Source organism: Gymnodraco acuticeps, unplaced genomic scaffold, assembly GCF_902827175.1.
Source record: "Gymnodraco acuticeps unplaced genomic scaffold, fGymAcu1.1, whole genome shotgun sequence".
NCBI lineage: Eukaryota > Metazoa > Chordata > Actinopteri > Perciformes > Bathydraconidae > Gymnodraco > Gymnodraco acuticeps.
Genome location: NW_022989842.1, coordinates 75,357 through 93,012, shown reverse-complemented (window position 1 = coordinate 93,012; position 17,656 = coordinate 75,357). Strand labels below are relative to the sequence as shown.

The window sequence follows — 17,656 nt, the reverse complement described above, 5'->3', positions numbered from 1 at the left end:
ATGTGTACATATGAGATGCAAACATCTTGCTAATGCCAAGAGGGTCAGATAAGGCTGTGTAGCTATGTGACAAAGTCCAGAGGAATACAAAGGTTTGCCGACATGCATACATCTACCGTATCTGTTTATCTTTTCTTCTATCCTTTGTGGCTTAGAAAAAAACAAGCGCACATCCTCTGACGAGCGCACAGATACACAGAAATAGCCGGACGTTTAGCGGCTCCATTAACATGAGAGTGATCTGCTGTGATCATGCTCGGAGCATCACGTCTGGTGGCAAAGAGCCCTTTCACATCCTTTGACTACGACCCTCCCCGTACACACAATGGCGCCAATTTAAATGCAAATCCTGACATTCCCATCACTCAGCCTCGCGACGCTTTACCAAAAAGCCCCTCCGCATCGGCACCGATCTAAACGAGCCACAATCTGAATCAGAAAACTGTACATCTCATCTGTGGGAACCATAGTGTGGCAGATAATGAGAGGGTACTTTATGAACGAGATGGCGGTTATGTATGCAGCTCAATATGAGATTGTGTACTGCCCTTTCTTCCGGAGGGTTATTCCTGCCTCCTTGACTTGTCATGTCCAATATCCCGCAGCAATTGAAAGCTAGGTGAAGCCCTCTGTATTGTGGGAGCGTGTGTTTTTATCGTCTACCCAAGGCAGCATTTCGCATCCACCAACACGTGCACACACACATGCTCGCAAATGTCCCTCTTTTTCCAAACCAGAGCTGGAGCCGTCCCCCCTAAATGATGCTGTAATCAGGCTTGATTGGCCCCTCCTTTATTTCTGTGGCTACATGCTGCCTTGTTTGTGGCTCTCTAAAATGTTCCACAAAGCTGGAAAAATACTACTTTAAAATAAACAGTGATGATACACTAGATCCATTCTCGTTTAGGTTAAATGTCTCTTGTTTTTTGAGGAGGTGTTATGAACTCAGACACTCAGGATGTAGGACCCAATTGCACGACCCCGGAGACAGACGTAAAGTATTGGTAAGATACTTTATTTTCCAAAAAACAGCAAGATGAACAAAAAATTGTCACTATCAAATCTCTAGCTGAGATGACAACAATTGAGAACAAAATGAAAGCGCTCTCGTAGTGAGGAACAACAACTTTACAAGAGCACAAAGAGAGCATAGGTCTGACCATGGCAAGAGACAAGACGAACTGACACTGAACACTGGGAGACAGGGGAATTTAAACACAGGATAATAAGACACAGGTGGGGACAATCAGGGGCGGGGCTGACGCTGATGAGGGTGGGAGACACACACCAGGATAGGAAGAGGGAGACAAGACAGAAAATGGTTAAACAAAACATGAAACATGACTAGACTTAACATTTCTGTCGGTGCACAACAGGAGGAACACCTCTTGGAGAAGACCACAGCTGTTCTAGAAATGTGACTCCCAACGCTTGTTCGGCAAAGTTTGCCATTCAGCTTCATGGTTCTTTGAACTTTATTCAACTGAGGTGGCGCCTCATTCTGTCTCGATTAATCCTCTTTCCATTCGACTTAATAGAGGATTTAATATCTTGTTACATTCCCCAGCAAGAGTTTTTCTCCCAGTTCATTTCATATTGATTTCCAGGCAGTAAAATGCCTACCATAAAAGTCAATGTGTCCCTGCATGGTTTCTGCAACAGAGGAATACACCAGAGCTGAGACAAGTGGCATGCATAGCCCCCCCCGCCTTCTCTCTTATCCCAACATGCCTGGGAAGAACTGTAAAAGCACATAATTAACATAAAACTCATTAAAAATGTGAGCTTGGTCTCGAAATTCTTGCCAACCACCAGCGTTGGCCACCATTTCTGTTGCACCACCAACCACCATACATCAAAGGTGGTGAGAGGAGACCAGATGGATTATGTAATGAGGATAAACAAGTCTCAAACTGTGGGGTGGGCGGGGGGATGATAAACGCTGTGCATAACTACACAACCCTAATTGAATTCCTCCCACCATGTCCTAACTTTCCCCAACATACATTCTCCCATCCCTTTACACGACTCAGCATGGTTTGTTCAAAACATTTTGTCTAGTAAGTTTTGAAAGAATTGGTGAGCAACTTTTTTTGTAATACGTGACTCCACGGACTGCTTCTTCGCTGTTGGTTAGAAATATTGTTGCTATGATTAAAGAGCTTTATTTATAACAAGTAACCTGTGTTGTTTTCAAGTAGCAGTTAATGATCTGTCATTTAAAATTGAGCGTCTAATTTTCCCCCATGTTCCCATAGAGGATTTATGAGGATGCCTTTGGTGTAAAGAACCCTAAGGTGCAGATAATAGACATTTCCGAAATATAGATTTATTGAAGGGCATCCTGTGAAAACTAAGCAACCCCCCTCTTCCTCCCCCAGAGGACAACACTTCCATCACAGGAATTGAGTAGAGCTCAAAGCAACCCTAACAGAATTGATGCTAACGAGGCTAACGCTAGCAGGGAAGACCTAAAGACATGAGCCTCATCCCAATACCCCTCCTCGACTCCTCTCTTCCCCTCCTCCGGGACTTGACCCGGAAATCGATCAAGACACGCCATTTTGAAGGACGTCTCAATAGCTGAAATGCACACGGAGGAGTCGAGGAGGGGTGAGGGAGGAGACGAAAAGGGAGGAGGCGAAAGGGAGGATACATGCGAGCAGACTACGCGGAAGTGTTTTCACTACTCGCGTATAAAAGCCCCGCCCCCACCTTCACAGCTGGTCCATTTCAACAGAGGAAAACCCACAACTGGAAGATGAGTGGAAAAGCGTCACATAAATGTATAAGTGCTCACAGCTCCGTGGGAATTATTATGTGCAATTCATTTCTCAAAGGCTTTCACATTACTATAATTATATTTGTATTTGAATGTAGGCTACATTTTACACCAAAACGGAACACAAAAGCAGGACCAACCATCATACATTGAATTCCTTGATTAACAAGAGAAAGATTCATTTAAATAAATATTTAACAACAAATGTGCCGGTTCTAAAGGGTTATCCAGTTAAGCCCGATGAGAGGGGACACAGCTGTGCACATGTCATCATTAACAGACGTCATTTAAGAGTGACGTTTGAGTGAACGAGGACATCCCAATTAATACCTGAGGACTCCTCTGTCCTCGCGTCACCTCCTCGTGTCTCTCGCTCGCATCTTACGGAGGCGGAGCTAAGACGCAAGGAAGGGAAGCGAGTGAGGGAAAGGAGGAGTCGAGGAGGAGTATTGGGATGAGGCTACGGTCATTCATATTCCAGCCACCAAATGCTAGTGTTGGCTGCTGTGAGCCCTGAGAGCCCCGGGGGCATCACAGAGGCTCGTAGTCTTCCCTGGGGGCACAGCACAGCACAGCTCTGTTCTGTGTTCCCTGGGGATAAATATTCAATCCCTTCTCTGCTCTTTATGGTGGCTTCCTAACAAAGAAAAGTTCACAAGACTTTCTTTAAAAGCTTTTTCTTTGGTGTTGCCTTTGTCTCTGTTTCTCCGTGAACTGCCTTTTTGGTTCCTATCGCTCAATCACTCTCTCTAAGACTTGTGTTGATGTCTGACGTGTGCTGCTACCACCTGCCAGCGAGGACAAATGTGACTAACCTGTTAATAACTCATCCAAGATTCAAGGCTTTTATTGTCATGTGTACATAGCTACAGTGTAGTTATGACAATGAACATCTTAGGTCCCAGGCGCCTCCAACAGTGCAACACAATAAAACAGATAAAATACTGCAAGTAAATAAAATAAAATAGAATATAATAGAAATTGTGCAAGAATAGTCTATATACAAGTCATCGGAATCCAAACCGGAGATCACCACCTTCCCTCCTTATCTCCATCACCCACTCCTTCTCACCTCTTCCTCACCCCATCCTCTCTTCCCCTCATTAGTCAGAGTTTCTCACCTCAGTTAGCTTCTTTCAAAGTCTTCCCCCCCGGCTGCCTAATTCCTCTCTCAGACAAATCTGTCTGAGTCACCCTCCATTTACCTCGTCTGTCTCCCTTGTCCTCACTGTCCTCTCTTCTTTTCTCCTTCCAGAGGATACCCAGACGAAGCCATCGAGCCAGAGCTGATCGATGAGCGCCACCCCTACATCCACAGCATGTATTCAGCTCCTCTCGCCCTCCCAGAGAGGGGCAGCATGGCCAGTTTGGACCGCTTGGCAGGCCGGCGTTCCCCCTCCATCGACAGCATGCGTAAGGACCCGCGCTGGCGTGACCCCGACCTCACGGAGGTCATCGCCATGTTGGGCCACCCCATCGACCCGGTGAAGTCCAACGCTGCGGCCTACCTGCAGCACCTGTGCTACGAGAACGATAAGATAAAGAAGGATGTGCGTCAGCTGAAAGGGATCCCTGTCCTGGTGGGGCTTCTGGACCACCCCAAGTCTGAAGTCCACCGTAAGGCGTGTGGCGCCCTGCGCAACATCTCCTACGGAAAGGACAACGACAACAAGGTGGCCATCAAGATCTGCGACGGCATCCCGGGCCTCGTGCGCCTGCTGAGGAAGACCAACGACATGGAAGTTAGAGAGCTCATCACCGGTAAGAATACACAACTACATATTCAATACTTCTCCTTCGCGTTTTGACATCTTGTAGATTGTTGCTTTTAAATTGTCTATTGTTTTTACTTGTACTAGTTGATGGTGTGTGAGCTTTTTGTATGTGTGTTTGTTTATTTGACTGTACAGCACTTTGGTCTGGAGGTTTTAAAGTGCTTTATAAATAAAGCTGTATTTAATGTAATGAGGTTCAACCGAAGTAGACAAAGTGTTAATCAACATGGCAAAGTTAATTTCCATTTGGCTTCATATCGCTTGTTTTAATTCTTGTGCAGTTGATTTGGTGACATCAAGTAATCGAAGCAGCCGATCCTCGTCTGACTTCTTGTCACTTTAGAAACGAAAAGATGAAATGGGACAGGAAAGGGTAGATGTTGCACTGGAAAGCAATTACTGTTTATTATCTTTGAATTATCGCATAAAGACATGGTCGTCATGTTCTGCTTTTACACAGGAATCACCTCATAACGCTTTCCATTTTGAATACATTTTCCAGATTGTGTCCATGTCTGAAAATATTCTACTTGTATTGTGCCCTCATTTGTCAACCACATCAACTAGTTTCTTTGCAAAGCTTGCCTTAAAAATACTTTCATATTTTCCTTAAAACTCATTTAAAAAAACTGTTATATGGATAAAATATTATGAATAAGTGCTATGGATAGGTCTCATTGCATTCCTCCACTAAGACAGCATTTACAATTGGCTTGCCACAAGTAAAGATTCCTTTATTATGCAAAAAACCACCTGCAAAGCGCTGTAAATGCCAAGCCTGTTGGCAGTCTTCTCCACTAACTGTAGAATTTCTGTCTGCCTAATTAGTCTCAACTCTCTGTCACATACAGAGAGTATGAACTCCCTCCCCCAAGTCCTCCGTGAGTCTGAGTCCCTCACCCTGTTCCAGTCCCTCCTCAAAACCCACCTCTTCAACTCTGTACCCACCATAAGCCACCCCCCCCCCCTCTCAACCAACTTCCTCCTGACTGCTTTTCTGTTTTGTTTTGTTTCTTTGTGTCTTTTTGGCTTTGTTTTACCCTCCCTCCCAAATGTAAAGCGTCTTTGGGTTCAAGAAAACGCTATAGAATTTTTATTTTTTTTATTATTATACAGTAAGTATAAAAGTGCTGCTTTGAAGCCTTTAAGCTGGTATGATAGGACCTTAGTATGCCAGTCCCATCCAATCACTCGCTGCATACATCCATCGCTTATATATTCCATCCAGGAATATACTGCGTTGGCTCCCATAATCCCATATGCATAGTAATGCCGTCTGAGTCATACTATGATAAGAAGCAGGGTACGTTTGCCACACATTATTGTTTTTCGCAGCTTAATTCACAATGTGCTATTTTCTCATCTCCGACTGCTTACATTATTTGATAAGTTGGTGCCCGAGGCCTCCCATATTAAGAGATACAATAATTGCTGAATTAGCACTGAATTGCGTAACTCCCCGGATACTAGAGGTGAGATATTGCATTCAAAGCTGTAATCAGTCCTTCTTTTAATTATAATGGAGGCACATTTGAAGTAAATTGTCTTGGAGTTTTCTCTTCCTAACGTTCGTAAAAGAGTAGCAAGCGCTAATGAAGTAATTTGTCGCTCATGGAGAATTTTTTCTTTCAATCAATTGTCACAAAGATAATGGTTTTAAAGACATCACCACGGAAATTGTGATGTTTTCTGACTTAAGGTTTATTACAAAACAGTTAGAAAGTGGAATGACTCTCCATAGAGAAGCAGATGTCATATGAACATTGATTTCAGAGGAAAAAGCTAATCGCTGCAAAGTGTAATGAAATATGTTTTAATTCCTTTAAGAGGAGCTATTGATTCAAACGCCTATTTTTTCCCCCTTGACTTGGGAATACAGTTGTGTGTGTGTGTGTGTGTGTGTGTGTGTGTGTGTGTGTGTGTGTGTGTGTGTGTGTGTGTGTGTGTGTGTGTGTGTGTGTGTGTGTGTGTGTGTGTGTGTGTGTGTGTGTGTGTGTGTGTGTGTGTGTGTGTGTGTGTGTGTGTGTGTGTGTGTGTGTGTGTGTGTGTGTGTGTGTGTGTGTGTGTGTGTGTGTGTGTGTCTTTCCGTGTGCTCAGCTAATCCCCAACATGATTGCTTTGACCTGACACACTTTGGTATGCTCTCTTCGCCATCGGAGAAGGGGCTTTTGTTCTCGGTGCACATGTGTTGAAAAATGAGAACCACTTTAAAGTGAGATGCTTGACCTTTGAGATGTAACCGCCAAGTGTTAAATACAGAATACTTTCCACCCCAAAGAGTTACTTTTGTAGTTATCTTTACAGTTTGAGGAAGGACAAGCTGTGGGGGAAGAGGGAATCTCGAAGTATTGATACGAGAGGCTCGATGAATATCTCGTTTTCAACCCATAAGCCTCCTTTCCAATTCTCAAGGATCCTTCTTAGAACATTCTGCTACTACCACCATTACCTAATTTTAATGTATATTGAGTTATTTATTTATTTTATTTAATCGTTTATTTGGCAGGGACAATGCACAGTAATGAACACTTAAAACATTAAAATGTGTCAGATTTAGCTTTGAGCTAATTTCCATCCGCAGTCCCTCACATAAAACATTTAAGAAGATTACACTTTACAAACATAGCAAAAACAAAATACATGATATGCAAAAAGTGCAAAAGAACAAGAGCAGCATACACAAGTATTTATGACATGGTAATACAATATAGCAGCAACCATTCTTTGAGTTGACCTTTGAAACTATTGAGAGTGGGACAATCCCGTATCTCAGTTTGGAGGCTATTCCAGAACGAGCTGCCTTTAATAGAAAGGACATTTTCCATTTTCAAAAAACACATACTTTTAAAGACTTAAAATTGTCAAAACTCAAGAAATTGTGTTTTTCAAGGATGGTACAGTGGTGGTATGAATATGGCTTTCTGTCAAACACCTTGATCGCTCTCTTGTACAGCTGTTCTATGGGTTTAAGGTTTGTGGCACAAGCAAACCACCAGTTTGTAAAACAGTATTCAATGTGGGATAGAATCATACAGTGGAGGTATGACTTTGCAGCATTGACAGTTGAGAAGGGTTGAATTTGTTTAAAATGTTGCAAGTTGAATTTAATGGTATTAGATACTTTCTTGATATGTTTCTTAAAAGTCAAGTTCGAGTCCAGTATGACTCCAAGATACTTGAAGTGGGAGACTAGTTCTAATTCTGCTCCGTTTAAAAACAGGTTGGATCCTTCGATGATTTTGACTGGTCGTTTACTGAACATCATGCATACTGTTTTTTTATGTTTAACTGTAAGCAAATGTTGTTCAGCCAGTGTTGAACCTTGTCCAAAGCATTAGAGAGATGAGATAATTTCAGTGTTCTTCCCGTGTATAAAGATGACCGCATCATCGGCAGAGATTTGCACATTCAACTCAGGACATACATTAGGCAAGTCATTAATGTACAGTGAAAACAGTAACGGGCCAAGAATGGAACCTTGTGGAACTCCAACAGGGTTCACAAGGTAGGGGGATTTGGCACCGTTGACCAAAACACACTGTTGTCTGTTCGATAAGTAAGACTTAAACCAATGTATCGAAACTGCCGAAAAATTGAAATGAGTCAGCTTTGTAAGGAGCACTTGGTGGTCAACTGTGTCAAAAGCCTTTCTGAGATCAAGGAAGACAGCACATATGGGCTCGTGTCCAACATACATTTAACCTTTTTCACAGAGACACAGTTAGCCGTCTCAGTGGAGTGGTGAGCACAGAAACCAAACTGCATTGGGTGGAGTGGAGCGAAACCTTTGTCTAAATGTTTGGTGATTCGTTTTGACACCCATTTCTCAGCTATCTTAGAGACACAGGGGAGGATGCTGATTGGTCTGTAATTGGACATCAATGCGTTATCCCCAGATGTCACCGTGGCCACCTTCCAGGATGATGGAACTTCCCTCGTGCTGATAGATTGATTCACTAGCATAGTAATTGGTTTTATTAGACCGTCGATATGTGTCTTTATAAAGTTGGTGTCGAAATCATCTGCATCCCTAGCCTTAGAACCTCTTAACCCTGAGATTATATTTTTTACCTCAACCTCTGTGATTTCCTCCAGGTCAAAAACGGGGTGTGTATCCACCGTCGTGCTCGGTGAGACCTCAGCTGGCGGGAAGAGCTTTGTAATGTCCAATTTGAATATAACATGTATATTGCTCTGACGTTATATTTTGATGGACCTCAAGCCAGTGGAAGAACAAACCACTTAGCACTTTACTTATGAAAGCCATTTAGTCACTTTAAGACTTCAAAATGCAATATCTTGTGTGTATTGTGTGTATGTTGTGCTCTGAATAGTGATTAAAATGTCCATTGTATGTCAAGTTAATGGACAATAAGGTAATCTGAATCTGTTAGTCCCCATATACTAGAGGGGAGATATTGCATTCAAAGCTGTAATTAGTCATTCTTTTAATTAATAAGCCAATAATATGGACTACTGCATCTAAATCAGAGAAAGCGCAATATTTTGGTTAAGAAAAAATATGTAGAAATATAATGTATGATGGTGGTGCTGTTGAAAAAATGACACCAAGATCATTTAACCTCTTAAGGACGAGCATCCCCCCAATGGGCGCTCGTGAACGTTTTTTTGCGAGACTGTGTCTCAGGGCTTCTTAACATTTTAAAACCTATTAATGTGTGGTAACAGAACGGGAAGAACCTCAGCTAACTGACGATACGAACCATTTTTACCAAAACAAAACACAAGTCTCATAAGAAGCGTCTAAATGACCCCTGAGCGAAAAAAAGCTCACGGACTTGGCACAGAACTCAAGATAAAGATACCCTTATTACTTATCGTAACTGCACAAACAAGATATCCGATTAAAGCTGAGACTCCACAGATTATATAGGTATAGTATCATCACTGAGCGATCAGAACTCGCGACAGGGGAAACAAACACAGACATCACAACACGTATACGGAGCAAAAACGGGACATCGTCTCACCTTAGCTGTTATTCTGATCAAAAGTCGTGTTCAATGGCATTAAAACGAGAAAAAACGCGGCTGAAGGTTAATCCATAGGTTAATAATGTGTCTGTGTCTTTGAAAAAAGTATTGATAATCCATAATCCATTTGTATGCATAAATCGGATTAAAAAAATTAGCTGCTAATGGTAGCCACCAGAGGTTAGCCAGCTTCCGGTTTTTCTACTCGTCACTCTCACTCCTTATTTGGTAACCTGTGTGTGTATTTGGAACTTTCGCTAGATTCCATTGGCTCTGACGGTTAGAGATGTCAATCATAAAAATCGACCAAGGGGGGCCAGAGATATGGAAAATCCACCCAAATGACCCCAGAAGTGGGTTTTCTTTGCTAAATCTCTCTTTAAAGGTCAAATGTCACTTGTTTTGCATCAATCTTGATACAGGGTACTTATTATATGTTGTACTTTGGATCCTAAAGCTTTTAGTCTATTAACCCATCATCCAAGGTTAGTTTTCACCATAAAAAAATTAATGTTGGACGGACACAATAATTTACAGTTGTTTACTATAGTAAAAAACTGTCAATTATAGTGTCCGTCCAACAATTCTTAATATGTTCAATCTGAATTTTCTTTAAAATAAAAAACATCTATATTGATTCTGACTTTTCTACATCCAACTCACAGGTTTATCATTACTTTGAGAAAAAAGATTATTAATGTAACCCTTTTAGAAGGGAAGATATGGTCATTTGTTCTGGGAATGTCATTTTCGAGCCTGAGACCTGAAAAACAGGCTCAGGGTTTAACAGATTAAATATATTTTCCAATGATCATTTCAGTGAATAGTATTTAAAAAAACAATCATTCCCTCTAATATGGCGAATCATATCGCAATTATGAGTCAAAATAGTACCATACTTTTCCAAATCATGCAGGCGTAGCATTGATAGTGATGCCAGTCTTTTAAAAAAAACACGCTTGTTGAGTTGTTGTGTGTGTGTGTAAGTGTAAGTGTGTGTAAGTGTGTGTAGCTCTGCTGTGACAGAGATGTGGTGCTGAGCGATGACTGTGCCGCAGCAGAAATGATTGCCTTTACAGCACCGTGTTGCTCCCCATCGTAGCTAAAAATAACCCTGCACCACAAGACAAGGAGGACAGAATGGAGGGAGGCCTTTCTATTTTTTCTCCTCTTCCCCTCTCTCACTCATTACCCCCCCCCCCCCCCCCCCTCCTCCTTTCTAGCTCAATCTAATTTCTTCGCCCCTTCATTCATTATCTACACTGATGTTCTCCTCCTCTCTCACTGTTTTCCTCTACTCTCCAGTCTAATGTTTCCATAGTGAAAACAGACCTGTCACAATGCGAGCCCGGCTTACAGCCTCAGCCCGTGTGGCTAAAATTGGCCGTTTTTTTCTACAATTAAATATGGGTTTAAATATAGGCCCCCTTTTTCTTAGCCCATGTGTTTTAATAGTTCTCTGAGTTTGTGCTGTGCCTGCAAAACCACAGAGAGCTCGGTTTTCTGCAGGGTGACGTGGAAGGGGTTTATTTTCCAACACACACGACAGGCGGACCCGTCGCTCATATTTTTAGAGCTTTGTAGCGTTCACAGTTATTTTATTTTACCTTCCGGCTGTTTTTGCCCTGCAGCTATTCCCTCTGTGGAAATGTAGATTATTAAGCGGATTTTTTTCTCCGGTTTGTCCTGCAGGAGATGTCTGTGTCTTGTGGTCTGACACAGGTGCCTCCTGCTTGTGTTGTTTGGATGAAAAATGCATATAAAGCAAGTTTAAGCTAGAAGAGAGATGATGTCTAGACACTCATGTGCCAAGGTTATGTGGGTTTTACAACAAAAACACAGCACTATTTGGCAACGATACCCAAAACTCACGGGACGATAATATCGCGATAAAAAGTCCACGGTACGATATTTATCGCGATATTAAAAATAAAGGAAAAAATGTGAATCTTTTTTTTTTTTACTTCAATTTTTTTCCTTTATTAAATAATACATCTGATTTGAACAGCATTTTAGTAGATAGTAGTATTTTAAAGTGTCAACAATATAATCAGACCCTGCAATAGAATAAATCAAGCTTCACTTTAGTTTTTCAAGTAACTCAACTCTAACTCACTCACTCAGCATCATCAAGGTTATCTTTTAGGAATATGAGCATGTCCACATTTCCAGGTAGAAGCTGGGATGTTTGGGCGTTTGCAAAATCCCCTGCTGTGGAAACAACTCTCTCGCTTGGTACTGATGTTGCTGGGACAGAGAGATATGCTTTGGCCATGGGTGACAGCAGTGGGTCAAACTGTGCATTGTCTCTCCACCACTTCAAAAACAATACAGTTTTTGTCAAGAAGGTGAGGCTTATTGACAGGGCGAGATATAAATATACTGTTGGTACTTGTCAATGTCTCTAGGTGTGTACATGTAGCCCTGTTTTAACATAGAGGCACCTATGTGCCAGTATTACTGAATACTAAAACCTTGTAAAGAGCCTTAAGGATCAGCTGCAAGGTTAAAGCCACCATAATGCACATACTATGTACAGCTTTCAGAGATGCAAAATGTCAGCCATCTCAATGAAAATCCTCTTAAATTAACATCAATTGATTTTTGACGTATTGGTCAGTTATATAAAGCATACGCTGAAAGTAATTAATTGTATAAATGAACCGATACTGACTCAACGGCTGAGTCGGATACTCGGGACAAAGGGCGAATCTGCTAACTTATATACCATTATTTTTAAGTAATAGATCCGTAATTGTAAATACATATTTGTCTTTTTAACCTCTTGTTTTACAAAGTTAAAAAACGCAATGATCCCAGTCCACACAGTACAGTTTCAATAACGTGAATCTGATCAATATTGACCGATACTTAAAGCTCATGTTTTTGTATTATGTCTGAAAAGTTACATTTGGTCACTTCCTAATAACAGTTCCAGCTCAGGGGATATTAATATGAGTATGTAAGATACTTATAATACAGTTTCCCCTTATAAATTACTTTATTTCTCAATTATTCTTATTAAAACACTTGATGAGTGCTGCTTCAAACAGTATGTGTAAGACTAGACACTGGCACATTTGCTAATATTGACACTAAACACGGCATATAGACTTGGTAGCCTTAATTTAGTTCTGAGAGAATCTGTTCTTCAACCTCATTTTGCAGCAGAATAATTTGTAGTGTTTAGTTTAGATCTTTTTGATGATAAACCAAATTTAGTTTGGCTCAGTACTGGCTTTAACACACTTCCAATATCAGTGTATTCTTTGTTCTCCTATGTAGGACACACACGTACATACACTTAGATGTAATAGTGAAGTCAATATTCGCTGCTGATTACTACCGAATATCCGGAGCCCGAAAAATGGTATTCGGGACAGCCCTAGTGCACCTTCATCTATAGCCCTACCTCCTTTCACTTCCTGTGGAGCATCATCAGCACCCAGCCTGATGGTCCCGCCCAAATGCACACTCACACACTTAAATCTTCAACCAAGTTAGACCACTTACTGAATCCTCCTCCTCCTCCTCCTCCTCCTCCTCCTCCTCCTCCTCCTCCCCTGAGAGTGTGATGGATTGGGGGGTGAGAAGGAGAAGGACAGGAGGGAGCGGGAGGAGGAGAACAGTAATGGGCAGAACTAAATTAATAGCCTTGCTAAAAGAAGAGCAACATGCCTGCCAGCTTTCCCCTGGATAATTAAATTAGCATTAGCTTCAGCCTTAGCCTTAGGTTTAGCGTCAGCATTAGCCTTAGCCTTAGATGTAGCCTTAGTCAGCCCTTGTCAGCCGTAGCGTTAGCATCAGCATCAGCATTAGATTTAACTTAAGCCTGAGCCTTAGCCTCATCCTTAGCCTTAGTTTTAGCCTTAGCCTCATCCTTAGCCTTAGTTTTAGCCTTAGCCTCATCCTTAGCCTCATCCTTAGCCTCATCCTTAGCCTTAGTTTTAGCCTTAGCCTCATCCTTAGCCTCATCCTTAGCCTTAGTTTTAGCCTTAGCCTCATCCTTAGCCTCATCCTTAGCCTTAGTTTTAGCCTTAGCCTCATCCTTAGCCTCATCCTTAGCCTCATCCTTAGCCTTAGTTTTAGCCTAAGTTTTAGCTTTAGCCTTTGGCTTAGCTTTAGCCTTAGCTCCAGTCCCTTTCCCATTCCCGAGGAGGAAGTAGAAAAGGGAATACATTGAGAATATTTGATCAATATTTAGCTCACGTCTTCTCCCTTTGCTCCCAATCTTGTCTTTTACGCTTCAATCTCAGAATTGTTGGTTCATATCAAGCTTTTACAAATACAAATCTGTTTGTGGCAATAAATAACTGAAGAGACAGGTGATAATATTGAACTTGCCCTGTGGCTAGATTGGATTTAAGACAAAAGAAACTGAGACTAATCACAGGTGTATTAGATACGACAGTTATATAAATATCAGATCAGATAAGATTCTTTATTATCCTTTCTTAAGCATTTCCCTTTTTAAGAGAGAGTTCACTTCCTCATCTTTGGGGATATGTTTTATATCTTAATGAGTTCTGTTTACAGGAATATGCAGGGCAGTCCCTGGCCAACATGAGGCCCCACGCAACGTTATATTATGAGGCCCTCTGTTTCGCGAGCGTCGACGGGGGGGACGGGGTGCTAGTGGAGCCTAGCAGCGGTGAAACACACACTAATTGCGCCGCATTTTCGGCTCAGTTGAGGCTCCCTCCGCAGTCTGCGCGATCGGCCTGTAAGGAGGGACGGCCCTGGGAATATGTCACAATATATTTAAAAACTAGTTTCACTCATTATGCTTTTTAGTTAGTTTACTTTACGGTCAGTTCAACTGCACTGTTTACCCCTTCAGAACTTTTCCCAGCAGATAAACAACTTTAATAAACCAGTAAGGAATAACGTTTTCACATCTTTAAAGCAGCTTCACTTCGTTATGAAAGGTCATGGTAAAGTATTTTAATTGTAAACCATGGCTCAGCTTAAAATCAGGAAACAACTTGCAAATATAAGGATGATCATAATTACTCCTTTTTCCAGTGGACATTAACAGATGTTTAAAAATCTTAACAGAAAATCTACAATGGAGATCCATAAGAGCCAACATCTGGTAGGATAAACACCTTTTTCCCTAAAAACGGAAATAAGACTGTAAGAAAATATCGAAACAATAATTGTTCTTAATATAATGTTTTTTGACACTGTATCTACCATCAAAAACACACTATAATTCAATTAATACTCTGCACACAAAGGTCCAGATTGTACATAAAGTATTGCTGTGATGTTGTTTGTGTTAAATGTAAATATATATCCCACTTTTCCAGTAACAGTATGAGTATTTGAACTCAGATTTTGTGGTTTGTTCATTATACTATCACAGTTTTTCAAATATAAGACTTGAATCAGATTATATTAACTTGCTTATATGGAAATATGATAAATCAAACCCCTTTATCGTGTCAATTATGCCAGATTCTTACACAACGATAGCAATAAAACACTCTTAGATCACTAGCAAGCCTCAATGTTGGATGTGGATTGATGAGGGATGTTGGTCTGACTTCTGTCTTTCCAATCTTAAAGGACAATAACCTAAACTAAAACCAGAAGTTTATGTTTTTCTAACAAATCCAGGTAGTAAAATATACTCCATGTTCAAAATAAGTCTTTGACATCCCAATTGGCTGCTATCTGCCTCGTGACAGCAGGACGTCTTCATCACACCGTCCTCTGACAGGCTGACAGAAGACAGCAAATACACTAAACCTGATGTAGAGTCAGCGGCCTGAAACAGTGGCAGGACGCGGGATGGAGATCGTCACTTTCACAGCTCTCTGTCATCTTAAATAACATTGTGTCTGTGGGCTGTGGGCCTGTCGGACTTGATGGATCACAGCCTCCGCAAAGACATGCCTTTCCCTTCCCCTCTGGCATATGTGATCAGTGTCGAGCTGACTGATTCCCTGAGCAGGGCTTCAGCGGGAATACTGGAGGTGATGGAGAACAGACAGAGGGTTGGGGGGGGGGCGGCGGCTCAATTCCCATTTAAATTTGAGTGGCAGAGAGGCTAAGCTTGGTTCATGCTACCACGCGTTTTCAATGAGGAAGTCCATACTGACGTTCGAAAATTACTTAGAAGGACTAAAACGATCAAAATTAAAAATGTCAGCGCAAGCTCTGTCATCATCACCTGACATGTGACCTGTATACACAAACCACACCCATGTGACAATTGCCAGAAGTGCTCAACAAATACAAATAAAAGTGACGTAAACAGGCGACTGTGGCTGCGAGGGAGTTCGATCCCAGCCCATGCAGTCAACATGTCGATGTATCCTTGGGCAAGATACTTAACCCTGAGTTGCTCCCGATGGCCAACGGTGTGTGAATGTGTGTGAATGTTAGGTCCTAGAGCAAGTGGTACTGCTCTGTATGAATGGGTGTGAATGGGTGAATGACATGTAGTATGTAAAGCGCTTTGAGGGGTCGTAAAGACTGGATAAAGCGCTATATAAGTACAGTCCATTTACGTAAACAAATGATACTAAAAGAAATAATAAACTCAGGCTAAGTAGCATTTTGGCTCCTACAGTTGGGTCGTGCATGCAGACTCGGGTATCTTCTTTTTAGGCTAAATCTTTTTTGCTTTTGCAACTTTCTTTTTGCTTTTATGCGACGTTCCCATTTTGTATTTTGGAATATCGCACAAAATGAGATCTGTGGCAAACACAAGTGTATGATTCCTATGATGCATGTTTTGTCCATATATTTACACTACTTTTATAATAGTTGAAGCATAAATGCAATCGCCCGAAGTATAACGCTAATGTTAGGTTATAAGCAGGGCTGCACATAACTGGTGCGCAGGTGCGCATGCGCACCTCGGCCAAAAAAAGAGCACCGGGTCATTTGAAAAAAGGCGCATTTGCGTACCAACATTGAGAGAGAGGGAGAGAGAAGGGAGAAGAGAAAAGAGAGAAGAGAGGAGAGAGAAGAGAGAGAGAAAGATATTTGCGAGTTGCATATGAACTCAGGGCCTGCCCGTCGCACTGGCGCCAGATCTGTGGAGGCGCTGCGCTGGTAGTTCTGGGAGGAAAAAAATACATTTTTGACCGTTGGTGCTCATCCTAAAGTGATGAAAATGGGGGATGTTGGCTTGTCTGGCACCCGCAGCTCACAGCCAAAATGCGAGTGAGCGAGGGAGAGAGGGAGGGTGCACCGGTACCGGTGCTGTTGTTATTAGAATCTGGTGCTAGCTGCGGATATAAGAAAAAGATGTTTCTACAATGATGTGGAGGGAGAGTCCTCTCCAGTCAGACCGATAGACTGATAACTACAGCTCAGTGAGGTAAAGGACTCTGAGTGTTTAGATAGTTCACTTTAGTCTAAGTTCAAACGGTTTGGTCACAATTTATGTAAACACATATTTCCAAGGCACTCCTTTATAATTATTGGGATAAACAGGTTTGAAATCATTCCAACATACTATAGGACAGTAATCAAACATATCCTTTTAAAACTGGACTTTCGACCCAAACCCAGCTGTTGACTTGTGGATGCAAGCAGCTAATCGCAGACTCAACCAGAGAGGAAGTAGTAGGCCTACATCATCAGCTACCATGTCTGACAGAGAGGAAGACAGTGAGGAGAACAGTCAGGAGGGGAGTGATGACAGCTTGTAGGATTACTGGTCGTGCTAATGTTGTCTTGTGTTCACCTCTGCATGTGTGTTCTGTGTTCACCTCTGTGTGTTCTGTGCCGTGTGTCTGACAAATAAAGACCGGTTTATTTATTTCATTTTAAGGATGAGCACCAAGCAACATCTCCAGGTGCTCCTTTGAGAACCAGGGCAAAAAAGTTATGTGCACCCCTGGTTATAAGAGAACTACATTATGGTCCATTGAATTGACTTGTTTTAATGACACCTCAAAGCTTCTAAAAATAGACCACCTGTTGTTCACTACAAAGTGGCACATTTTAATGTTCAAGTGTGTTGGGAAAATATCACTCGACACCAGGTTGAGAATCAATAATCAGGTACTAATTTATTCTTGCAAGAAGGAGCAGAGTTCAATCACATACAAGGATATGGGTTAACTCACACACCGGGTATGTTG

At 41.7% G+C, this 17,656-nt stretch overlaps 1 protein-coding gene across 1 annotated transcript in view; it reads left to right on the top strand.

Moving 5' to 3' along the window:
- arvcfb (ARVCF delta catenin family member b) overlaps positions 1–17,656 on the top strand; it is a gene marked incomplete at its 3' end in the record, with an annotated part of 335,137 nt that overhangs the window by 244,430 nt on the left and 73,051 nt on the right. Inside the window, exon 8 of the mRNA XM_034236288.1 lies at positions 4,038–4,543. Within this exon, the coding sequence (XP_034092179.1) occupies positions 4,038–4,543 (506 nt within the window). The remainder of the gene's footprint in view (positions 1–4,037; positions 4,544–17,656) is intronic.